The sequence below is a fragment of the Pristis pectinata genome, chromosome 24, assembly GCF_009764475.1.
Source record: "Pristis pectinata isolate sPriPec2 chromosome 24, sPriPec2.1.pri, whole genome shotgun sequence".
In the NCBI taxonomy this organism is placed as follows: Eukaryota; Metazoa; Chordata; class Chondrichthyes; order Rhinopristiformes; family Pristidae; genus Pristis; species Pristis pectinata.
Genome location: NC_067428.1, coordinates 15,726,553 through 15,752,902, shown reverse-complemented (window position 1 = coordinate 15,752,902; position 26,350 = coordinate 15,726,553). Strand labels below are relative to the sequence as shown.

Genomic DNA, 26,350 nt, shown 5'->3' with positions numbered 1-26,350 from the left:
CTAATTAAGTTTTATGAAGCATGTAATCTGTGTTACTGAAAGTATAGCAACTAGCTTGCACGTAGCAAAATCCCATAAACAGATCAAGTGTTTTGCTTTGCTTATGATGATGTCAACTGAGGTTTAAGTATTGGTCCCAAGATATTAGCAAGTACTCCCTGCTCTTCATCGCCAAAGTGGCCTGTAGATCTTTCACCTTCACTTGGAATGGCTGATGAGGCATTGTATTAACAATCTAGCCATTCTTTCCAGTGCATGGTTAGCAGCGTTGGTTCAGGCTCGATGATTGCTTCACCTGGAAGAGTGGTACTTGAGCAAAGCTTGGTTTCTCCACCATAACTACTTGATACACAGTAGTTCACTGCTAATACACAATACATGAAATAAGGTGTATCTGCGATCATGGCAATGGAAGTCTACCCACCCAAAATGTTAACTGTTTCTCTCTCCACAGATACTGCCTGATCATCTGAGTATTTCCAAAATTTTCTCCCTTTTATGTCACAGCCTACTATGAAAAGAAGATGAAAGCACGTAGGAGTCCCAATACTTCAGTAGAGAGGAGTGCATTTGCTCGGTGATGTGTCCACTTAGATGAGGGTATTGAAGGAAATAGAGCTAAGGCAGATAAATGGAGCTGAGGTGCAGAGTAACCATTGTCTAATAGTATTGCAGGTTTGAGGGGTTGAATGACCTTCTCCTGTACCTGTGTAAGAGAGACACTTGGGCCCTCTGGAGTAACAAAGGGGCTTAACTCATTCTTCAGGTTCTAATGTTAAAGAGTGGCATCCTTTTGGTGAGTTCAGAGGATATCAAGCTCTCTCAGGATGCAGTTCACAGAGGCAGCATTGCTTTCAGGAGAGGAGGGGAGAAGATTGGAATGAATTACTTAGCCATTGGAGGTGGATCTAGGAGAGAACAAAGGCAAGCTAACATGGGGGGGAGGAGCAAATGATGAATATGCCACGTGTTCCCTACTGCTGTGTGTGGGAGTGAAAGTCCTTGGATGTCAACACAGCAACAGAGGTAGTTTCTGTTGTGTGTGGGCTAAAGCATTGACGCTATTGCAGAGCAGACTCTAAGTGCTTCCCTGCTGTGTGTGGGTGTGTAAGGATTTTACAGTGCATATGTATGTGTGTATGATACATGTAAATTATGTGCATAGTTACATATACTGTACTGTAGGTACACAAACACAGACAACAATTACTTACATTTCTAAAGCATCTTTAACACAGCAAAACATCTCAAGCTGCCTTGTAGGGGTGTTTTTGGATAAAAATTAACACAGAGGCACTGAAGGAGGTATTGGGATTAGCAGCCAAAAACTTGGTCATAGTGGTAGGTTTTAAATAGTTAAATAGTCTTGATCCATTCAAACATACATACATACCATTCTGCTTTATTCATCATCTCTTTAAATCTTCCTGAAGTTCAAGAACTTGATTGTATTTCATGACAGGTTTCGTGAGAAGACCCAGAATACTTGTGCGATAAATGAAGTTGGCTGGGTTTTTTGATGAGATTTTGGATGAATTTTAGTGTCTATATTTTTCTTTTGGTCTGTTCCATTTCCTCTCAGTGACTGAGTAAATAACCTTAAAATTAAGAGAAAAGATGCTTTGTAGCCATGAGCAGCCTCTGACATCTCCTAATAGGGACACCTATATATCAAAGATATTCAGTTCACATCGCCATAATGTGCAGCCCTGCCTGGAAAATCAAAACTTAATTTTCGTAACCATGAGGAATTAAATACACTGTCAACTGATGCTAAACTTGGGGTTTGGACACTGGATAGGGAACTACTGACCTGTTAGCATAATGTCAGTACTGATCTATAGTGAAGGATGTGAAAATAGAATGCCTTGAAAAGTATGAGATTGAGCAGAGTCAGTATAGATTTATGAAATGAAAATCATGTTTGACTGATCTGCTGGAGTTCATGAAAATGTGACTAGCAGATAGATAAGAGTGAACCAATGGATATGGTGCATTTGAATTTTCAGAAGGCTTTTGATAAGGTCACACACAGGAGGTTGATCAACGAGGTTAGAGCACATGGAATTGGGTATAATACACTGGCATGGATTGAGAATTGGTTATTGGACAGTAAGCAAAGATTTTTCTCGGGTTGGTGAACTGTGACTAATGGAATACCAAAGGGATTGGTGCTTGGCTCCAGCTGGTTAGGATCTGTGTCAATGATTTGCTGATGGGACCAAATGTCAAATTTCAGGTTTACTGGTGATACAAAATGGGTGGTATTGTGAGCTGGGAGGCGGATGTAAATAGGCTTCAAGGGATTACAACCAAGCTGAGTAAGTGGACAAGAACATGCGGATGCCAGTTAATGTATGTAATGTTGAGTTATCCACTTTGATGCAAAAAATAGAAAGGTAGAGCATTTTCTTTTAGTGGTGAGGGATTTGGTAATGTTGATGTTCATGGGGACCCAGGTGTCCTTGTACACAAGTCATTTAAAGCCAACCTGCAGGTGCAGTAAGTGATTAGGAAAGCAAATATTATGTTGGCCTTCAGTGTGAGAAGACTTGAATACAGGAGTAAAGATGTATTTCTATAATTATATAGGGGCTTGTTGAGACTGCACCTGGAGTATTGTGTACAGATTTGGTTTTCTTAATTGCCATTGAGAATTGTAGCAAAGATTCATTAGACTGGGTTCAGGGATGGTGGGTTTGGCCAATGAAGAGAGCTTAGAAACTGGGTATGGTGTTTGCCAGGATGATTGGTTTAGATAACATGGCTGTGTCTATTTGAATGGGGTTGTTGGCCTGGATTAAAAAGGTTGGTGCAGACAAGTACCTTTTCTTAAATTTATTTTGTTTAATCTAAATGTTGTTAAGTAATTATATTTTTTGTATTTTGTGCTTTTTTATTACAAACCATTTTGAACTGTTTTTAAATTTCACTTATCATCAGAGGCTTTTAAAAGTTCAAAGGCCTTTGTAAACAGAGAGCTCAATGATTCCACAGTCTTTGGGTGGAGAATTTCAAAGATTCATGACCTCTGCATAAAGAGATTCCTCCTTATCTATCCCAAATGTCTGACGTCTTACCATGAGACTGTGGCCCTGTTTCTGGATGCCTCAGCCTGAGGAAACAGCCCCTGAACACCTACCCTATCCATCCCTCTCAGAATGTAAAATGAAATAGATAAAACTGGAAATGTTCAGCAGATCATGAAGGATCTGTGGAGGAGGAGCAGAATTAATGTTTCAGATTTCAGTTCAGAATGGAAGAAAGATCATTGGCCTAAACATTAACTCTGAAGGTGAGCTTGAGGAGATTGGGTCCTTGTGGCCAAATCATAAGCCCTTGTCATTTCACTGGTGAATTCGCTCCAGTTGACAGGTATAGAGAAGACCAAAGTCTGTAGCTTAAAATGATTTGTAGAGGTTGAAGGTTGCCTTGGTAACTGTGGTACTTGACTTTGAGACATGGTGCTAATAAACCATATCTAATTCCAGGATCCTGCTCCAGGGAGCAAGGGAGATGCCAGAGGAGGTACTGGAGGCTGTAGCTGGTCACCAACCTGCACATGTAGGGTAAAATAAGGTTACATGGCTGCCACTTTGCACACAGCATGATCCCACAAACAATGAAATGATAATGATGAGATTTTTTATTAATTAATGTTGCTTGAAGGATGATAGTGAGCCATGGCATAGGAGAAATACCTTCCTTTTCATAACAGTGACTATGTGAACTTTTTTCATCCGCCTGAAAAAGCAGAAGGCAGCTCAGAATACCACCTCATCCTAAAGGACAGCATCTTCCACAGAGTGGCACCCCCTCCAGAACTGGTACCAGGAATGTCAGCCTGGGCTTTGTGCCATGTCTCTGGATTGAGACTTGAATCCACAACTTTCTGACTCAGAGGTGAGGGAGAGTTACCTGAACCGTGGTTAACACAGATTCTTTGGATATTTTTGAGAAATGAGGAAGGGAGGTTTCCTGACACGCCTTCCCCAGCGGGAGATGCAGCTGTAATGGACTCCACATCTGTGGTGTGGAGTCCTCTAGTGGTGTGCTCCTATATAACCCTTTGTGCTTTCCTTCCGTATTTGGCGTTTTGCTCTGATAGTTACAATTTTAAATTGAAGAACTTTTCTTTGTAAAGAACTTGCAACATCTGAGCTCAAGAATTAAAATGGGTCTAAAGGGAACCAAGGATACATATCAATGTCTGATATGTCCCAGTCTTCTGGGAAAAGTACTTATCAGAGTTCACCCATGCTGGTTATCTCCCGGGAAGATTTGGTGGGACAGTGCAAAGGGAGCTTTACTGTTTCTAACTCATGCTGTCCCTGCCCTGGGAGTGCTTGATAAGATGCTGTAGATGGAGCTTTACCCTATTTTTAACCCTGAGCCTCCCTCCCCGCCTTGGGATAACAGCTGGAATTGCATCTCCTGCTTGGAAGAACGTCCCAGGAAATCTCCCTTCCTCATTCCTCAAAAACATCCAGAGTGTTAGTGTTAAGTGTGGATCACCCCAGGAAACCCGAGAACACACATGGTGGAGGTCCTGCAGGGAGCAATATGTGTGGATAGTTGCGCACTGTGTTGTAAAATTTATATTTGTTCTTGGGCCGTAGCTATCATGTGAATTTCTATTCTTTACTGCCCTTTTCTACCTGCCTGGGGAAAAGTTGTCTTCTGACCAGAGGCAACTGAAAGCCAAGTCTTAGGGAGTTGGCTCAGACAAATTGGGGGAGTCTTAGGGAGTTGGCTCAACTCAGCCAAATTGCTTTGAGCTGGAGCCAAATTAGTCTTATATCAGGGTTATGAGCGAACCCAGTGGATTTAAGCGGTATTCTGGTCCATGTCGTCTCCTTTCCTAAAGCCAGCTCTGTTCCTGTACTTTTTAAAAATTCAGTTCAAATTCTCAGACTGCCAGAGGGAAAGGAGAAAAATGTTTACAACACATCAATTTGGTCTGATCAGGACCATGCTGTCTGAAAGGCTGGTGGAAGCAGAGTCGTCAGGAACCTTCAAAGGGACAAAGTTCTTAAGCAAAATATTGCAGGGGCTAGAATTAGAAATAAAACAGAAAATACTAGAAACATACGATAGGTCAGTGGGAAGAGGAGCAGAGTTAACATTTCTGGTCAATGACCACTCATCATAACGCAATACATTTGTGAAGGGAAAAGCCTGCATGGTTGCGGGAAAAAAGCATGGAGTGGGACTAATGGGAGAGTTCTTTCAAAGAGTCAAGGAGAGCTGTAGTGAAAGGAGACTCAGTAGTTAGGGGGTCAGACAGGAGATTCTGTGGCCGTGAATGAAACTCCAGGATGGTATGTTGCCTCCCGGGTGCCAGGGTCAAGGATGTCCTCGAGCAGTTGCAGAACATTCTGAAGGGAGAGTGTGAGCAGCCAGAGGTCATTGTACACATTGGTACCAACAACATAGGGATGAGGTTCTGCAGTGTGAATGTAGGGAGGTAGGCAGAAAGTTAGAAAGCAGGATCTCAAGGTTGATAATCTCTAGATTACTCCCAGTGCCATGCACTAGTGAGGGTGGGAATAGAAGGATAATGCAGATGAGTGTGTGGCTGAGGAGCTGGTGCAGGAGGGAGGGATTCAGGTTCTTGGACCACTGGGATATCTTCTGGGGTAGAGGTGATCTATACAAGAGATGGGTGAACCGTATGGACGAACCCTACAGAGAATGCAGCGAATGTGCATGTGCGCACCTGTGCGCATGCCGGTTGGACGATCGTCCAGCGGATTGATGGCACGAATGTGGCAGTACGCATGCGTGCACCTACATGCATGTGCGCACTGGCCAACCGATCGCTGGGCGGAGCAACGACGCCATCTGACGCACGCAACTTCACTTTTGGCCCGAGACTTAAGGGACTCGCGTGCTTTTATGTCTCCGCAGACCTTCTCATGGATCTACAATTGTAAGTTGCTCAGTTTCTGTATTTTGATTAATATGGATCAGTAAAGATGCTTATTCTACTGCACCGTTGTTGTTCTTGCTCCGTGAGTACGTAACAATTGGCAATGAGGATCAAAACAAGAATGGCCTCTCTACTTCAAGCACCCAATCCATTCTGGGCCACAACTATGACAAAACCAACACCAGAAAGCTGGCTACAATGGGAAAAAACCTTCCAGGATGACATCAAACTTCTACCAGTTTTAACACCAACGGTGGAGCTGGAGGAAGCTACCAAACTCAAGCTGCTTCACATGCACTTGGGAAAACTTGGGCAGAAATACTTTGACACTCTGCACTTATAGAACAAATCTGAATTGGCCAGCGAGTTTGAGGTTTGGGGGATGCAGGACAATGTCTTTATGACACGCTTCGCGTTCTCACAGCTGTGATAGACCCCTGATGAGATGAGAATGAGATGAGATGATGAGAATTTCATCACAAGATTAACTCTGGCTGTGCAGGAATGCAAATACAAAGACATCCAACCAAACAAATCCATTGAAGCGATGCTTATCCAAGCGTTGATTATCAGATTCTATGATGAGAAGACGCGTGAGAACCTCTTGTTCAAAAAGCACGACTTTTCCTGGGAGAAAGCGTGCTCCACAGCTCATCACAGGGAGGCAGTCAAGAGAGGCCTTACACAGATTCAACTGACCCCAGCACTACTTATTCAGGCAGTTCTGGAGCAAGGGGCTCCCTCCCAAAAACATCAATGTTTGCCAGCATTTGCAGACTTGAAGCTTCCAATCAAAATCACATCAGCCTTCACAGAGATGCCATCGCTGTGGTGAAAGTCATGTCCAGTGGTCCAACTGCAAGTATCAAAGACCGCCTGCCGGTTCTGTCAGAAGGTAGGGCACCTTGAGAAGGTGTGCTTCGCTAAGCAACGTGCCGCGGAAAAGTGACAGAACTCAACCGTCAACTCCACACAAGGAGACGGCCGCTGTGAAGAAGTGAACACTATCTTCCAAACTTGACTGAGAAGCCCTAGCTTATTATGTTTGGCATCAAGCACATCCACCTATACATACTTGGGCGGCCTCTCGAAATCCACACAGATCATAAGCCTCTTCTAGGCTTAATGGGGGAGACACGAGTTATCCAACAAATGTCATCGCCGAGAATGCAACGATGGTCATTGACCTTACCCGTTTACTCCTACACAATGAAGTGTATCCCCGGAGATGAAAATGTTGTTGCCGACACCTTAAGCAGATTACTAATTGTCGAGGGCACAGCATCCGGCACCTCTCTGTTCGAGGTTGTTCACCTGTTACAAAGCCTAGATGAAACACCAGTCAAAAGTCACCTCATTAGGCAGTGGACAGCCTGTGATCCATTCCTATTGCAGGTAAAAAGAGCACTATACGTCGGTTGGCCCACCAGCCCTTCACCCGAATTTCAACCATTTACAAATCGCCAACATGAACTGAGCCTACAGGATGGCTGCATATTATGGGGCAGTTGAGTAGTGGTTCCCCTTCAAGGCCGCGTGCATACTCCGCAATCTGCGTGATGCTCACCTGGGGTGGTCAGAATGAAGGCACTTGCAAGAAGCTGTGTGTGGTGGCCAAAAATTGACACTGATATTGAGAATATGGTGCACACCTGCCCTGTTTGTCAGAAGACACAAAAAGCATCACCAAAGGTCCCCCTTAAACCATGGGCCTGGCTCGATTCTCCGTGGAAGCGCATTCATATCGACTGTTTTGCACCATTCTGGGGACATGTGTTTCTGGTTATGGTGGATGCCCATTCGAAGTGGATAGAGGCATTACCTACCTGAACGTCATGTTCCTCAACAACTACTATAACTGAACTATGGTCTGTCTTTGTAACATTTGGTATTCCGTAAATGATTGTATCCGTAATAGCCTGGCTTTCACAAGTGCAGAATTTAAGGAGTTTGTAGAGAAGAATTGTATAAGACACCTGACAACAGCTCCATATCACGCAGCATCAAATGGCCTGGCTGGGTGAGCAGTGCAAACGGTGAAATGAGGCCTTTCTAAACAAACACAGGGTGATTTGGTGACGAAATTAAACCATTTCCTTTTCCATTACCGAATCACCCCAAATGAACTAACGGGCACTTCCCCCGCTAAATTAATGATCAAACACACATTACGCACCAGATTGGATCTTCTGCTGTCGGCTGTCCAGGAACGAATTTGTAGCAAATAGGAGGCCATGAAACAAAACTATGATACATACACTAGGCCGTGAACATTTGGTGCCGACGACAAGGTCTACACTCGACTCACACACGAAGAAAACTGGCAACCAGCCGTCGTCCGACAATGTAATAGTCAAGTTGCAGAACTTGAACTGCCGGATGGATGAACTGTCAGGTGACATTTGGATCACGTGCGCCAGTGAACCTATGGAGGACCTGGCGAAGCCACAGAAGCGTCCCCTGCCGATGAAGCTACCGCTCAAGTAGGTGAATCAATGGACGCTTCATCCAGAGAGGAGGACCCTCGCAGCCCACCGACCTCGGCATTGGCTAATCAGGGAGACACCGAGACGGAAGCCGCCCCCCTGTGGCGGTCCATGAGGGTGTGTCAGATGGTCAGCCGATACCAGGCAGGATAGTGGCGGAAAAATATTCTCAACGTTTCCCTCTGTTCACCTAAACTATTTTCTTCCCCTGCAGTTCCCTCCTATAGGGGGGAGGGTTGAAGCGTACGGAGAACACAGCAAATGCACATGCACGCACCCATGCACATGCGCATACCGGTCAGTTGATCGTCCAGCGGACCGATGGCATGAATGTGGCACTACGCATGCATGCGCCTGTACACATGCGCGCACTGGCTGGCCGGTCGCTTGGCAGAACAATGACGCCCTCTGACACACGCAACTTCACTTTTGGTGAGGGATTTCGGGGACTCGCGTGCTTTTAGGTCTCCGCAGATCTTTTTGTGGATCTACAGTTGGAAGTTGCTCACTTTCTGTATCTTGATTAATATGGATCAGTAAAGACATTTATTCTACCGCACCGTGGTCATTCTTGCTCCGTGCATATGTAACAATGGGTTGCACCAGAACTGGAGGGGGACCAATATCCCGGCAGGGAGATTTTCTGGAGCTATTTGGGAGGGTTTAAACTAGTCTGGCAGGGAGGTGGTGGGACCCAAAGTAGTCAGCAGATGAGAAAGCTGAGGCAAATATAGAAGTTAAAGCAAGCAAGTTCAGTAGACAGGGCAAGCAAGGAAGGGAGCAAGGAAGGTCTTATAGGCTAAACTGCATTTATTTTGATGCAAGAAGACTGACATGTAAGGCAGATGAGCTCAGAGCATGGATCAGCTCATGAGATTGTGTTATTATAGCCATTATAGAAACATGATTGAGGGATGGGCAGGACTGGCAGCTCAACGTTCCTGGGTACTAATGCTCCAGGTGTAATAGAGATGGAGGTAAGAGAGGAGGGGAAGTTGTGTTTTTGACTAGGATGAGAGAACGTCCAGTGAGGGTGTATGGGTAGAATTTAGGAATAAGAAGGGAGTGATCACTTTATAGGGCCCCCCATTAGTCAGCAGGAATTAGAAGAGCAAATATGTCGGGATGCTGCTGATAGCTGTAGGAATAATAGGGTTTAACAGTAGGTAATTTTAACTTCCCCAGTATTTTCTGAGACTGTCACAGTGCCAAGGGATTAGATGGGGCAGAATTTGTTAAGTGTGTTCAGGAAAGTTTTCTCAAGCAAGATGTAGTTGAGCCCACTGGAGGCTTGGCTTCCTCTTGGGAAATGAGGCTGGGTAAGTGACTGAAATGTCGGTGTGGAAGCACTTTGGGGACAGTGACCATAATTCTATTAGTCTTAAAATAATTATGGAAACAGATAGGACTGGTCCACAAGTTAAAGTCCTAAATTTGGGCAAGGCTAATTTTGATGATATTAGACAGGAACTTGCAAAGGTAGTTTGGGAGCGACTGTTAGCAGGTAAAGGAACGTCTAACAAGTGGGAGGCTCTTTAAGGTGATATAGGCCGAGCATGGGGTCAACATGTTCCTATTAGAGTGAAGGGTAAGGCTAGCAGGTTTAGGAACCCTGGTTGACAAGGGATATTGAGGGTCTGGTCAGGAAAAAGGAGGAGACATTTGATAGGTATAGGCAGCTGCTATCAAAGGAGTCCCTTGAGAAGTATAAGGGATGTAGGAGTACACTTAAGAAGGCAATCAGGAGGGCAAAAAGGGGATGTGAGATATCCTTGGCAGATAAGGTAAAGGAGAATCCTAAGAATTCTGTAAGTGTATTAAGAGCAAAAGGGTAACTAGGCAAAGAATAGAGCCCCTGTAGGATCATGGTGGTCATCTATGTGTGGAGCCATGGGAGATTGGTGAGGTCTTAAATGAATACTTTTTATATGTATGTACCATGGAGAAGTTCATGAAAGCAAGGAATTTAGGGAAGAGAACAGTGATGCCCTGAAACAGATCAATATTACAAAAAAGGTGTTGGTGGCCTTGAGGCACATAAAGGTGGATAAATCCCTGGGACCTGACCAAGTGTACCTTAGGAAATTGTGGAAAGCAAGGAAAGAAATTGCTGGGGCCCTGACAGATTTTTCTATCTCCTTAGCCATGGCTGAGGTACCAGAAGACTGGAAGGTGACTGATGTGCCTTTGTTTACGAAGGGCTGCAAGAACAAGCCAGGGAACTACAGGCAAGTGAGGCTAACACCAGTGGTGGGTAAGTTACTGGAGGGAATTCTGAGACAGGATCTATCTGCATTTGGAAAGGCAAGGTCTGATTAGGGACAGTCAGCAGGGCTTTGTGCGTGGGAAATTGTGTCTCACAGATTTAATTGAGTATTTTCAAGAGGTGACTGAGAGGATTGACAAAGGGTGGGTGGTAGATGATGTCTACATGTTTGGTAAGGTTTTTGACAAGGTCCTGCATGGTAGACTGGTCCAGAAGGTGAGGTCTCATGGGATCTGGGATGAGCTAACCAGTTGGATACAAAGTTGCCTCGGAGGAAGGAGTCAGAGGATGATAGTGAAGGTTGGTTTTTCAGATTGGAGGCCTGTCACCAGTGGTGTACCGCAGGGATCGGTGCTGGGTCCCCTGTTGTCTGTCATATATATTAATGATTTGGATGAGAACATAGGTGGCATGATTAGTAAGTTTGTGGATGACACCAAAATTAGTGGTGTGGTGGACAATGAAAAAAGTTGTCTAAGTTTGCAAAAAGATCTATATCAACTGGGAAAGTAGCCAAAGGAATGGCGGATGGAATTTAAATCAGAGAAATGCAAAGTGATGCTTTGCACTGTTTAAGTCCTAAGCCAGGACTTAGACAGTAAATGACAGGGCCCTGGGGAGTGTTTTAGAACAGAGAGATCTAGGGGTACGAATACATGGTTCCATGAAAGTGCTGAAAAAGGTGGACAAAGTGGTAAGGAAGGATATGGCATGTTTGCATTCATCGGACTGGGCACTGAGTACAAGAGTTGGGACATCATGTTACAGCTTCATAGGACGTTGGTGAGACCTCACCTGGAATATTGTGTGTAGTTCTAGCTGCCGTACTATAGAAAGGATGTGATTAAGTTAGGGAGGGTGCAGAAACCATTCACTAGCATGTTCCTGGGACTAGAAGGCTTGAATTATGAGGAGAGACTGAAAAGGCTGGGACTGTTTTCCATGGAGTGAAGGAGATTGAGGGGTGACTTTAAAGAGGTTTATAAATTCATAAGGAGCATAGATATGGTAGGCAGTCTAAGGTTAGAGGAGTCTAAAGCTAGAGGGCATAGGTTTCTTTCGTTTTCAATCTTTTTATTAGTTTTCAAATTAGTACAGATTAATATATCAATGTTTATACATGTAATACAAAGAGATCAAGAGACAATCATGACATGGATAATCATAAAGAACAATTAAGTATAAAAAAAACTGTAGATCCAACGATCTGTTAGTGAATGAATATAATATAAAAGAAAAAGGTTTATTATAAAATATAAAAGAAAAAAAATCCCCAAAACAATAAGAAAAATCATAAACAATATATCAAACCAAACTAAGCTAAAGAAAAAAAAATTCAAAAAGCAAAAAAAAACTGGACTAAAATTTCTCAATAGAAACAGAGCAATATTATGTCGTCAACTCTGTTCCTCTAAATTGAAAGGTTATTATAAGGAGATCTATATCATGTGAAAATATTGAATAAATGGACTCCAAACTTCCTCAAATTTAAGCGAAGGATCAACAGTACCCCTCCTAATTTTTTCCAAGTTTAAACATGATATAGTTTGAGAGAACCATTGATCCTTTGAGGGCATAGGTTTAAGGTGAAAGGGGGCAGGAAGTGGCAGAGGTGGGTACAATTACAACATTTAAAAGACATTTGGACAAATTCATGGATAGGAAAGGTTTAGAGGGGTATGGACCAAATGTAGGCAAATGGGACTCGTTCAGAAAATGCATTGGTCATCATGGATGAGTTGGGCAGAAGGGCCTGTTTTCATGCTGTGTAATTCAATGACACTCTGGGTTGGCATATGGGTGAGAGGAATCTCTGTTGAATCTTTTAGATTAAAAGGCAGAAAGATTGCCAAGAGATTTTAGATGGGAACAATATAGATATCATAAAAACTACCTAGAGATGATTAACAAGTACACAAGGCCGCAAACTGTGCAGCAATGTAGATTTATATATTTCAAGATAAAGACTTGATTAGGTTTATTAAATTGGCCTCTATCAGTCATTTAGAACTCGGAGGAGCTCTCTCACAAACAGTAAACAATCCCCTCAGATTTACTTCCAAATGCTCTCTGTGTTTTACAATTCCAACACACACATTGAACTCTCCCAAGGCAGGGACATATCACTGATTAGATAGAGAGTAAAGCTCTCTCTTCAACATTCTGTCACATGCTCCAAGAGCTGGGGCAGCAGCCAGTCACACCCCTAGCTGCCTTTCAGAAATGCCTACTTCCTTGCCCTCATCTGCAACCCACCCCTCGCCCTCACTGGCAGATGGCAGGATGGACCCTCATGGTGTTATCCCAGTGGAATTCTCTGTATATGGGAGACCTTCCTCCTTATGTTAGAGACCTGGGCTGGATATTGTTGTAAAGAGCAGTGTCACGCAATAGGTTTTATATGTTGGCTCACACACTCCAGGACTGTCTGCCATTTCTGCAGCATGGAGAAGCCCCTGTTCCATATTTACATGGAATATGAGAGGTTGTAGTCCCTGTTTGAGAGTTGGAAGGGGCTGCTTCTCAAGTTCTGGTTGCACTTCAGCCCCATCCTCCAGAGGTCCCAATCTTTCAATACCTGTGCGAAGGGCAGGGGGTTGGTGAGTCAGTCATGAGACCTCATCAGTCTATTCGTGGACCTAGCCAATGTGGCCATTCACAGGTCCAAGTAGCGGGCCCTCTAGGGGTCCATCTGAGCTGACTGCCTGCCCTCTTCTGAGTATTAATGCAAGCCTGGGTGTCCCTAGAGACGGAGAACGCCGTGTCCTCTGGCCCTCTGGAGGCCTTCTGGGAATAATGGGGGCTGCAGAGGCTGGCGTGCATCCTGGACAAGAATCATAATATTTTAATTTGAAAGTGCTGTAACTTTAGTAAATACTTAAATGAAAACAATGTAAATATTGCAAATATATAAATAAAGATTTTTTAATAAAATAGATACAAAGTAAAGCTCTCTCCACACCTTTCGATTAAATGCTGCTGATTTTCAAATGACCTGTTTGTAACTCCATGCAGAAGCTTTTACTCTGAGGAATATTAAATTGCCTGTTTTCAATCTTCTGTCCAGAATATAATTCTTCCTTTGCCATGTCTAAGTCCTTTGCTTACATCATATTTACAGGACAGAAACATCCATCTGGCCACCCTGTCTGTGCTGGTGGTCATGCTACACATCAATCCTTTTCACCTCAATCTATCAGTATTACCTGTGTCTTTTTTCTTCGTGTGTGTACTGGATTGCTCTTAAGTACATCAATTCACCAACCTCCTTTAGAAATGTTTGAAACATGGTAGGAGGAGGCCATTTGTCCCTTTGCACCATTCAATGAGATCATACGCAGTCTTCTGCCTTGTCCACTTTCCCACCCCGACCACACATCCTTTAGTTCCCCCAAACCCCACAAATCCATCAGTCTTAAACATGACTATACTCAATGACTGAGCACCCACAGCTCTGGGGGGGGGGGGGGGGGGGGGGGGGGTGGAAGACTTGAAAGTATCTCTAGGGCTGCACAGTGGCACCGCTAACAGAGCCGTTGCCTCACAACTTCAGGGGTCCGAGTGCAGTCCTGACCTCAGCTGCTGAGTGAGTGGACTTTGCACGTTCTCCCCGTGACTGTATGGAATTCCTCCGGGTGCTCCAGTTTCTTAACCACATCCCAAAGACATGTGAGTTGGTAGGTTAATTGGTCATTGTAAATTGCCCCTTGTGTGCAGTGTGATAGAATGAGTGATAGAATCTGGGGGGGAGGGGGTGTCTTGCTGGGGCATGGTGGTAGTTGATGGAAATGTGGAATGAATAAAATGCGTTAGGTTAAGGTTGGTGTGAAAATAGGCGTTTGATGGTCAATGCAGACTTGGTGGGCCGATTTCTGTGCTGTATCTCTCCATGACTCTATTCATCACCTGTGAGAAAATAAATTCTTCCTCATCTCAGTCTACATAGCCAACCACATGTGTTTAGATAGTGCTCCCAGTTCTAGATTCTACAGCCTGAGGAAGCAGCACCTCAGCATCTCTCTGTAAATCCCTCTCAGAAATTATGCTTGTCTCATTCTGCTGAACTCCAGGTTTAGAATGAGTCATTGTCATAACAACAAAGCATCAACAGCAAGTGTCCTTGAACTGGGAATAAATATATATACCTGATGCATCTTTAGCTTCTTTACATTGATCACACTTACAGTTTACCTTGGGGAAAACTCAGATCAAGGAACTCTGAGGAGGACCGAGGAGACCTGTATTTATAAAGTGTCTCCTACAGACAAAGTGATTTCCTTCTGATGACTGTTGAAGTGCGACCATTACTATCTTGGAAAGAAATGTTTCATGTTGGAGACATTGGGTGAATGGCAAATTTATAGCTATGGAAGAGGTTAGAGTTAGGGAGGTGAAGAGGCAAAAGGGAGATTTTAAAACAAAACGACACTTCTAAAATGGTGATTTTGCCAAATTGGTAGCCCTTGTAGGTGATGAGATGGTGGAGTGCTAATGAGCTAGCCAAACTTGAAAGGAGAATGAGATGGACACAGAGTTACAGTCTAGTATCAGCTGTGGGCTCTGTACATGGTCCAACCATGGTGCCAAGCACCACTCATTCACCCTTACTCAAAAAGTAGAATCTCCTCCTCTGTTGGGGAATAGTATGATTGGGGCAGGATTAACTGCAGGACTGAATGACTCATCTGAGCTCGTACTCTAATTTAACAGTGTTGAGAACACACAAAGGATAATTCAAGATTTGTGACAAAGAACATAATTCTGTCTGTTTTGGGTTCACTGGGAGGCTACTTTTTCATCTTACAGCCAGGTTATAACCCTCCAGCAACAATCTTGAAAAAGAAAGTGTGGAGGGAAGACAAGCCACTGAGAGGGTCTCATTCTGGTCTCCCCATGTTCCCAGTGGCTGTGAATGATGACTAACCCTAACATCCACCCTTTATGCCATGGTACTCAAGCTCACAGAAAGATTCCATCTTCTGGAGGGTTGCAAATCTACTACAATCATCAGCCAAATATCCCCTGGGATAAGGTTGGGGAAAGGACTTTTTGCACTCCCACAGAAGCTGCCCAACAAACTGCCAGGGATTTCAATCCACAACCCATTTGGTTGAGAATGTAGGTGACATTATTAGTAAGTTTGCAGTTGACACCAAAATTGGTGGTGTGGTGGGTAGTGAAGAGGGTTGTCTAAAGTTAAAACAGGATCTAGATCAACCTGGAAAGTGGGCAAAGGAATGGCTGATAGAATTTAACTCAGACAAGTGCAAAGTAAGTTAAGTCAGGGCAGGATATACAGAGTAAATGACAGGGCCCTGAAGAGTGTTGTAGAACAGAGAAACCTAGGGATGCACGTACATTGATCCCATAAAGTGGTAACACATGGAGACGAGGTGGTGAATAAGGTATATGGTGTGCTTGCCTTCATCAGATGGAGCATTGAGTACAAGAATTTGGAAGTCATGTTACAGCTACACTGGATGTTGGTGAAACCACCCCTGGAATATTGTGTGCGGTTCTGGTTCCCACATTATAAGAAGGGTGTGATTAAGCTAGAAAGAATACAGATGTGATTCACCAGCACTAGAGGGATTCAGTTAAGTGGAGAGACTGGATTGGCTGGGAATATTTTTCCCTGGAGTGAAGGAGGCTGAGTGGTGACTTTATAGAGGTTTATAAAATCATGATGGGCACAAATAAGCTGCATGGACACAATCTTTTTGCCAGAGTATGGAAGTCTAACACCAGATGGCATTGGTTTAAGGTGAGAGGGGAAAGGTTTGAAGGAGAAATGAGGGGCAGGTTTTTCCACACAGAGGGTGGTGAGTATATGGAATGAGCTGCCAGAAGAAGTGGTAGATGCAGGTACAATTGCAATGTTTAGAAGACATTTGAACAGGTTCATGGAAATTAAAAGATTAGAGGGATATGGGCCCAATGCAGGCAAATGGGACCAGCTGAAGAAGGCATCCTGGCTGGCATGGACAAGATGGACCGAAAGGCTTATTTCCATGCTAAATAAATTTATGACTATGACTTTATGAGGATTCAAGGTATAAGCTTGAAATGTAGCTCCCTGTCTTTGCTCACCTTTGTCTGTATTATTCCTGTTGGTTTCTTGGTCTCGCCATACTTTTGACACCATTTTCCTCTTTTCTTTCTCTCTAGCTTTCCTTCCCTGGTTTCTTCATTATCATAGTGTTATTATCCATTCCGTCTCTGGTATTCCTCTGCCTCTCGCTTTCTGAATGTCTGCCTCAATCTTCATCGAGTTATCTGAGAGACTGTCCATTTTTTCTTCTCCATCTCTCTCACTTCGACTTTTTCTCTTTCTCTGATCTTTCTCCCTCCACTCTCAGTATTTTCTGGTCTGTTTCTTGTCTTAGTGTTCTGTCATTCTCGCTCACACTCTGTATCTCTTGCTCAGCCTTTTCCTAATGTGTTTTCTACTCTCTCCATCCCTCCCTCTCTCTCAATGGTGTCATTGTCTGTCTTGTTCTGTCTCCCCATCCCTTTCTCTGTGCTTCATTCTGTCTTTGACTTTTCTAATTTTCTCACTCTGTTTCAGTTATTTCTTGTAGCTCTCTCTCTCTCTCTCTCTCTCTTTCTCTCTTTTCACCCCTTTTCTCTCACCCAGCCTGGTTCTTTCCATACCTTTCTTCAATTACTGCTTAACCAAAGGTCACAGCAACAAGAAAAGCTTCTTTCAAGTCTTAGACAAACACCAATCACAGTGTTTGAAGCCAAGAGAGTAGAAATTGTAAGAGAGAATTTCACATGGGATTTGCAGGAGTTTTCTCTAAACGGAGTGTTGTCTTGAAACCAATTGTAATTCCATCCAGAAAGCAGGCTTTCTGTCTGTAAGAGCACTTGACCCTGCTCAGGAAAGGAGGATTGTTGTTCTGACTGCATCACCTCTCATTCTGGCAAGCCCTTTGTGTACATTCCAAGGAGGGGTGGGAAAAGGACATGTTTATCAGGAAACAGATGGAAACATATAAAATAATTGAATGCTGACAGAAGTAATTTTTAGAGTTGTTATATTACGTTCTTTGTTTTGGATGACATCACTAGGAGGTACAGTATGTTGTCCTCCATGAGGAAGACAGGCAAGGAAACTCAGCAACTGAGTTTTCAGATAATCCGCAGTAGAGGGGGATCCAAGGAAAATTTCTTTTGCAAGTCAGGTTGTTGTGATCCAGAAGATGCTCCTTGAACAGATGAGGGACCCAGGTTCAATATGCATTTTCAAAAGGGAATTGGATAAAGACTTACATGGAAAATGCAGGCGAATGGGGCATTGTCTACAGAAAGTTAATGCCCGCTGGTTTTGACGTGATAGTTATAAATACTGGAAACAGATTTTAAACCATATTAGCTATGTCTAATGCTAGTAATGAATGCATTCCAGTCATATTTATTATGATTAACTCCTGTGAATATATCCCAGCCAGGATACATCTCTTTCCCATGAGACCATAAAGAATGGTTCGACTCCAACCCAGCATAGGTCCCTCTCTTAACGGGAGCCAGAGACCAGGCTCCAGGACATGTTCACATCCCTCCAAAAGACTTCAGATTTGTTTATGTTTCTCAATCTTTTTGTTTATGTATTTGTTTTTTGGGATCTGAGCGTTGCTGATGAGGCCAGCTTTTTCTGCCCATCCTTAAGTGTCCTTGAAAAAAATAATGATAAGCTGCCTACTTGAACCTCTGTAGTTCTTCTGGTGAAGGCACGCCCACAGTACTGATAGATAGGGAGTTCCTGGACTTCGACCCAGCGACGATGAAGGAATGACAATATATTACCCAGTCAGGACCCTGTGTGACTTGGCGGAGAACATGCAGATGGTGGTGTTTCTATGCATCACAAACCCTTGTCCACTGTGGTGGTGGATGCTCTGGGTGTTGAAGATGTTGTCAATGTGGGCTAAGCAAGATGGTACACACTGCACTGTGGTGTGCTGATGGTGGAGGGAATGAATGTGGTGGTGGGCTGGGTACTAAACAAGTAGGCTGCTTAGTCCTGGATGGCGTAGAGCTTCTTGAATGATGTTGGAACTGCACTCATCCAGCAAGTGTACTGTTGTGCTTTGTGGATGGTGGAATAGCTTTAGGATGTAAGGAGGTAAATTACTCAGCACAGTTTACCAAGTCTCTGACCCTCCCCTGTAGCCACAGTATTTATGTGGCTGGTCCAGTTGAGTTTATGATCAATAGTGACCACCGAGGATATTGGTGGTGGGGACTTGGCAATGGTAATCCCATTTGAATGTCATGGTAGGCGATTAAGCTCACTCTGTTGGAAATGTTCATTGACTCTTTTGTATTGTGTATGTTACTTGGCACTTATTAGTCCATATCTGACTGTTATCTAAGTCTGGCTGTGTCAGGCATGGACTGCTTTATTTGCTCAAGAGATGCTAATGAAATTTTAACGTTGTGCAATCATCAGTCAGCTTCTCCACTCCTGAGTTTATAATGGAAGGAAGGTCATTGATGAAGCAGTTAAAGGTGGTTGGACTCAGGATACTGGCAAGTATAGCTTCTGCAGTAATTTCCTGCACTGGAATGATTGAACTCCAATAACCAGAAACATCTTCTTTGAAGACAGTGGGCATCAAGGTAAAAACAATCCAATATTAGGAGTCATACATGGCATTAAAGAAGATGTTTGTGGTTCAGTTCACTTCAGTTATACCAGAGCTCCTCAATGCCACACTCAGTCAAATGATGACTTGATTGGCCTCTTGATAGCATTATTGTCAACACCTTCCATCACTTTGTTGACAATTGAGAGTAGACTGATCGGGCAGTAATCACCTGAATTGGATTTGCCCTGCCTTCTGTAAATAGGGCATACTTATCTCAAAGCCTAGTTAGTTCTGTAGTGCAAGTCTTTAGTACTATAGCAGCCATGTTGTCTAGACTCATAGCTTTTACTGTTTCTTGCTATCATGTGGTGTAATAAGATGAGAGGTCATGGAATTATGGGCAGTGTAGCAAAATGGGTGGAGAATTGGCTGGTTGGCAGGAAGCAAAGGGTGGAAATAAAAGGATCTCGTTCTGGTTGGTTACCGGTTACTAGTGGTGTGCCGCAAGGGTCGGTGTTGGGGCCTCTCCTTTTTACCTTGTACATCAATGATTTGGATGATGGAATAAATGGTTGTGTGGCTAAGTTTGCGGATGACACCAAGATAAGTGGAGGAGTAGGGAGCATAGAGGAAATAGAAAGAATGCAGAGGGACCTAGACAGTTTAGGAGAATGGACAAGGAAATGGCAGATGAGATTCAATGTTGAGAAATGTGCAGTTGTACACTTTGGAAGTAGAAATAAGCGGGTAGATTATTATCTAGAAGGAGAGAAGATTGATAGTGCGGTAGTACAAAGGGACTTGGGGGTACTCGTACAAGATACCTTAAAAGTTAACCACCAGGTTGGATCAGTGGTTAAGAAAGCGAATGCTATGTTGGCATTCATCTCGAGAGGTATAGTGTATAAAAGTAAGGACGTGTTGATGAGGCTCTACGCGGCGCTAGTGAGGCCTCATTTGGAATACTGTGCGCAGTTTTGGGCCCCGCATCTTAGGAAGGATGTGCTGACGTTGGAGAGGGTTCAGAGGAGATTTACGAGAATGATTCCAGGAATGAAAGGGCTTAAGTATGATGAGCGTTTGTCGGCTCTTGGACTGTACTCGCTGGAGTACAGAAGGATGAGAGGGGACCTCGTAGCGACATTTAAAATGTTGACAGGTAAGGATAGAGTAGATGTGGCTAGGCTGTTTCCCTTGGTGGGCGTGTCCAGGACCAGAGGGCACAATCTTAGAATTAGAGGGTACAGTTTCAAGACAGAGATGAGGAGAAGTTTCTTTACCCAGAGGGTGGTGAAATTGTGGAACTCCTTGCCACGCACAGCAGTGGAGGCCAGATCAGTGGGGGTATTCAAGGAGGAGATAGACAGATATCTAAATAGTCAGGGTATCAAGGGATATGGGGATAAGGCTGGCAAATGGGATTAGAATAGTTTTTTTTTCTCTCTCTTTTTTCCCACCCCATTTCTTTTTCCCTTTTCCTTGGAGCAGACTCGATGGGCCGAATGGCCTGCTTCTGCTCCCTTATCTTGTGATCTTGTGATCTTGTGAAAATGAATTGGTTGAAGAATGGCTTCTGTGGTGGTGGGGATTTCAGGAGGAAGCCGAGATGTGTCATCCACATGGCACATCTGTCTGAACATAACCACAAATGTTTCAGCCTTGTATTCAGCACTCAGATGCAGGGCCCAAACCATTGAAAATGGGGATGTTCTTGAAGCTCTATGTTTCTATTAGACGGTTTATTGTCCACCACCATTTACAGTACTTTACAGAGCTTTAATCGAATCTATTAGTTCTGGGATCACTTAATTTAGTTCTACTGTTTGGCTCGTATGTAGCTACAGTTTCACCAGGCCGGCACCTAATTTTGTTAGATACACCCACTGCCTCTCCCAGCATGTCTGTCCACACTCATTGGTCAAGGGTTGATCAACTACAAAAGCTGTATTTGTGCCTAAAATTTTAAAAAATGTCATCCTGAAATAATGTAAAAGTATGTTTTTCCCCCAGAATGATCAGATAGAATCATTGGGATGTTAACTTATCAGGTTATGAACATCTGACTAATGGACAGCCTGTACATACGAGTGAGTGGGAGATTGGTGGGACAGTTGGGGATGGATTTGCCGGATGCTGCGGGGCTGAGTGGGAGTGGGACATTTCCATGTGCCTTCTCTCCTCACCACCACCGCCCCCCCCCACCAAGCTGCAACAATCAGGAACTGGGTCGAGCCGAGTAGAGCTGGGAGCACTGAGCAGACTCACTCACTCGCTCACTCACTGAGTCAGTGAGACTGGCTGACAGCTACTCTTCTCATGCCTGCTCACTGTCTCGTCACAGCTCTTCCTGTTCATTTCTGACTTACGAACAGTTCTTTGGAACAGACCCCTGTCGTACTCTGTAATCTCATTCTTACTCACTTGGTAAAGGTTTTCTGTTTTCTGTTACTGTTACCTGTTACCACTTCCTTAATAATAGATTCTAAGATTTTCCATCTTTCTGAAGTCAGGCTAGTTGTATTTCTTTGTTTTATCTCTCCTGTTAAATAGTGGGGTTACATGTGCGGCTTTCAATCTATGAGATCCATTCTAGAAACCATGCAACAACAGCCAGTTCACCCATTAATTCTGCAGCCACCTCAACTTCTTGCCCACTCTTCAGGTCCTAGGGGTTTACTGACTTTCACTCCCATTAGTTTCTCCAATAGCTTTATGACTCATGCTAACTTATTTCAGCTCCTCCTTCACTCTAGACCTGTTCTCCACTATTTCCAAGAGGTTTGCTATGTCTTCTTCTATGAAGAAAAACACAAAACTGATTCTCTGCCATTTCCTTACTCTTCAATATAATTGTGCCTGTCTCAGTCCCTAATCTTTTGCTTTTTACATATCCATAAAGGCTTTTACAGTCTGTTTTGGTTTATTGCTAGATTGCTCCCATATCCTACATTCCATTTTCTGTTCAACTTCTCAATCTTCCTTTGCTGAAATCTGAAAGTTCATGAATCTTCAGCCTTATTGCTCTTTTCCAGCCTCTTCCTTGATCTAATGCCATATGTAGCCTTTGCCGGGCATGGATATACCACTTTTCTGTTAGACTTTTATAATATAGTTTCCCAATCTACCCCAGCCAAATCATGCTTCATAATTTGCTTTGTTTAGTTTTAAGGTCCTGATTTCAGAGTGAACTACTTTCAATCTCTATATGACATTTTATTATATCATTATCATCCTTCCCAAAGGTCTGATAACTACGAGATTATTAATTACTTTCTCACTGCACAACTCTCAATCCAAAAATAGCCTTTTCCCTCTTCAACATAGTGAGCTAAAAACCATCCTTATTACACTTCATGAACTTATCCTCACTATTACTGATTTTCTGAGCTTAGATCCTCTTTCTCTACAGCATTTACTGCATCTTTTATTATCAGGACTACCGACTCCCCTCTTCCATTTTGCCTATTCTGAAGGTTAGAATTGTGAAATATTTAATTCCCAGCCTTGGTTATTTTGTAAATGTGTAATGGCTATTAAGGTATACAAATTTATTTCTATTTGTTCTAATGTCCTTGTTCTTGTACCATAACCTGGACTCTTGACCTCACAATCTACCTCGTCATGGCCTTGCACCTTACTGTCTACCTGCACTGCACTTTCTCCGTAACTGTAACACTTTATTCTGCATTCTGCTATTGCTTTCCCTTTTGAATTTTTGCCTTTCCCTTGTACTACCTCGATGTACTGATGTGATGAAATGATCCGTGTGGATCACATGCTAAACAAAATTTTTCACTCCACCTCGGTACATGTGACAATAATAAACCAATTTACCAATTTTACCAATTTTAATAATTCATCTATCTTTTACAAACTACAAACTCCAGTTGCTCCATGATTTCTCCTTGAAAGTTTCTCTCTCTATCCTGAAGGCCAAATATTTTTTTCCAGATAGAAGCACAGGTACAGAAAAATAGTAGCAGGAATATTCCTGTCGACTCTTCAAGCCTGCTCCGCCACATTGCTGATCCCTTGTTTCAATACCATATCCCCACTCTTGCCCTTGATATCTTTAATGTCCAGAATTCTATTCATCTCCTTCACAAATATGTCAGTGACTTGGTATCCACAGCCTTCCGTAGTAGAGAATCCTGGAGGTTCATTCCCCTCAGGGCAAAGACGTTTCTCCTCAGCTCAGTCCTAATGTCTTACCTTGTATCCTGAGACTGAGAGTCCTGATTCTAAGTCCCCCAGCCAAGGGAAACATCCTTCCTGCATTCAGCCTACTGAGTCCGTCAGAATGTTGTGCATTTTAAATGAGATCTTTTTCTCATTCTTCTGAACCTTAGTGAAAACAGACCATGTAAATGTATTTTTTTTGTGGAAGAAAACATCTTGTTTCCAAGGGAGAGTAATTAGTGGAGAAGATGGAGTTCACCCATTCGCCTCCTTCCTATTGACCCACTGTGGCTCCCAATCCAGCTAGCCATTAATTTTAAAAATCTCGTCCTTATTTTCAAATTTCTCCAAGGTCTCTCCACTCAGCAATTCCCTCTTTTCAATAACCCTCCAAGATCTCTGCACTCCTCCAACCCTGGCCTCTTAACCGTCCTGAATTTTATCTCTCCAATCAACCCTGGCTCAGCAGTTCATTCCTTACCTCTCAGACTCTCTTTCAACAAGATATTCCCTAAAACCTATTCTTTGGTCACATGACCTAATATCACTCCGGTGTAAAATGTTGCCCTGTTACAATCCTGTGAAGTGTCTTGGGACATCTTTTAACCCCGATACAAATACAGATTTTATTCAGCTGTGGGACTTCCCCACAGCCCAAGTGTGCCTCTCAGTGGGGATTAGACAAGGTGTAATGCTGGTTTGGACTCTGCCGACCTTCTGATAACAGGCAGTTACTGACCAGGACTCGGGGAGAAGCAGAGGATGAGCAGTGGCAGATACACGGTCTACCCGCTTGACCTGGAACCAGTGAAGCCTGACTGTAACTGCCCACAGCTGGGAGAAGATCATGCATTACAGAGAGAGCTCCCACCATAAATCCATCACTGCTCGAATCAGCAGCATTGAGGCCACTGTCTGCACCACGGTGCCACTGCTGGGGGTGGGGGCAGGGTTTGTGAGTGGTGCCATGGTGGGGTGGCTTCTTCCTTTCAGTTCTACAGCACTGAACGGTGCCGACAGCACAGAGATAGGCCATTCACCCCATCTGAATGCTGTGCCACCTACCAGTCGCTTTGAACCTTCCCATCTCACACATTCAGTTTCTCTTTCCATTCTCAGCAGTCACTTCAACCTTTCCCCCCAGCTGTAGTTTTCTGACACAAAGTTTTATATTTTAATGCGTCCGATATAACCATGTAGGACAATTTGTCATAAGGTAGCAAATGCTGGAAAACAATCCGATTGTTCTTAAAATTCATGGATGTTTGGAAGACTAGGTGACATAGAAGGAATTAAAGATCATGTTTATTCCAGTATATTTATTCAAAGGGGCCAGAGTTTGGAGAATGACCAAACCTGTCCCTGAAACCTCTCTCTCTGAGACACTGCTCAATATTCTTTGTTCAAGCCGCCCGAGTGTCAGTCATTTTCTTGTTTGATTCTGGTTCCTGTGAAGCACAGTAGAACTTTCTGTAAAGTGTTAAAAGAAATGAAAGCTGTTGTTGCCGACACCATATAACGTTCCTGATAGACACAGGCTGGAGCCGGGATCTGAGAGACAGAGGGAGAATCTTCGCTTTTACACATTGAGTAGGAGAAGCCCAAACTAACCAGGGTTTTACTGAACTTTCCATTTCCGTGCCTAAACTTGTTTTCCTTCGGGTTGTGTGCTGCAGCGTTCGTTCGCCGCGGCAGTCGCTGGATTCGAACTGTTTAGGTGATAATCTCTTTATTTGGAGAGGGGTTGGACCCAGGCTGCAGTCCGACCCGTGGACTTCGGAACCTCCTCGGAGGCAACTGTGGAGAGGTTGGCAGTGTGAGCGGGGCAACTTTTGAAAACTTTGCTCTCGGTCGAAGTGGAGCTGGGGGTCGGCTCAGACTCTCCCTCCCTCCCCAGAAGCTGTGAGCCTGATTCATTGCAGCCTTTGCTCTGCGGATGTCTCGTTGATAGAGTTATTTATACTCAATTCAACAAAGGTCCAAATGATTTAGAGTCAGATGGCCGCAACATCAGCGCCAGCTCCTGACTTCAGCTGCGGGCGATGGTTCTGAAGTTTTAGTGTGAGAGTTTTCTCTCCACAAAACCCCGTCGCTTCTCTGAGGATTTAAGAGCCGAAGTTTGCGAAGTCTCCCGTGCGGCTCCGGAGGCTGGAGCGGGCGAGAGTGCGCGCCGGGTTCGGTTCCAGGCGCCGGCTGGAGATCGGTCCTCCCTATGGCCAGGGCGAAGGAGGAGAGTGACCCGGTGACTCCGCTGCGTGACGATGGCACCGCGGACGAGCGGTCCCACGGCGCAAAGAACCCGATGGCCTCCTCCCGAGGTCCCGGGAAGTCCCCGGCCCACTCCCCAAGACCGTCGCCGCGAAATTCCCCTTTGCTCTTCCGCAAGCTCTTGGTGAACAGGAGCATCCGTATGCAGCGCCGCTTCACAGTGGCGCAAACCAGGTAAACGGCGCAGATTTGAAAGGCGCAGCGAGTTACAGGCGGGAAAGAAAGTTATATGCAATTTTAAATCGATTCGGTTTGTTGCGTGAATCACGGATTATTCGTGTGTGACTGCATAAAACACGAGGTACATTTACCGGTAACATTACCACTTGATACAACACCCCGTGTACATTATCCAATGACAAACCGTTTGTCACTGACACAACACTTGGTGCACATTATACCACAACACAGTGTTGCACTGGGTGTTATATGTGTACGTTATACAATAGCACCCCGTTTGTCACTGGTATTACACTGTGTACATTATCAAATAACACACTGTGTCACTAGGTTATAATGTACATAAAGTGACAATGGTGATTGTCACCATTCTTAAATCTTAAAATAACATTCTATGGTGTGTGTCTCATTGAGTATAATACCCAGTATATATCATACAATTGTA

General features: G+C 43.8%; 1 protein-coding gene across 3 annotated transcripts in view; it reads left to right on the top strand.

Moving 5' to 3' along the window:
* The window catches only part of LOC127582419 (cAMP-specific 3',5'-cyclic phosphodiesterase 4C-like), a 199,690-nt gene that overhangs the window by 64,392 nt on the left and 108,948 nt on the right, over positions 1–26,350 (top strand). The window contains exon 1 of one of the 3 annotated variants that reach the window (XM_052037640.1): positions 25,162–25,899. The exons of the other annotated variants lie outside the window; for them this stretch is intronic. Coding sequence (XP_051893600.1) covers positions 25,670–25,899 — 230 coding nt within the window. The 5' untranslated portion in view covers positions 25,162–25,669. Of the gene's footprint in view, positions 1–25,161; positions 25,900–26,350 lie in introns of those variants that run through there. 3 annotated transcript variants of the gene reach the window in all.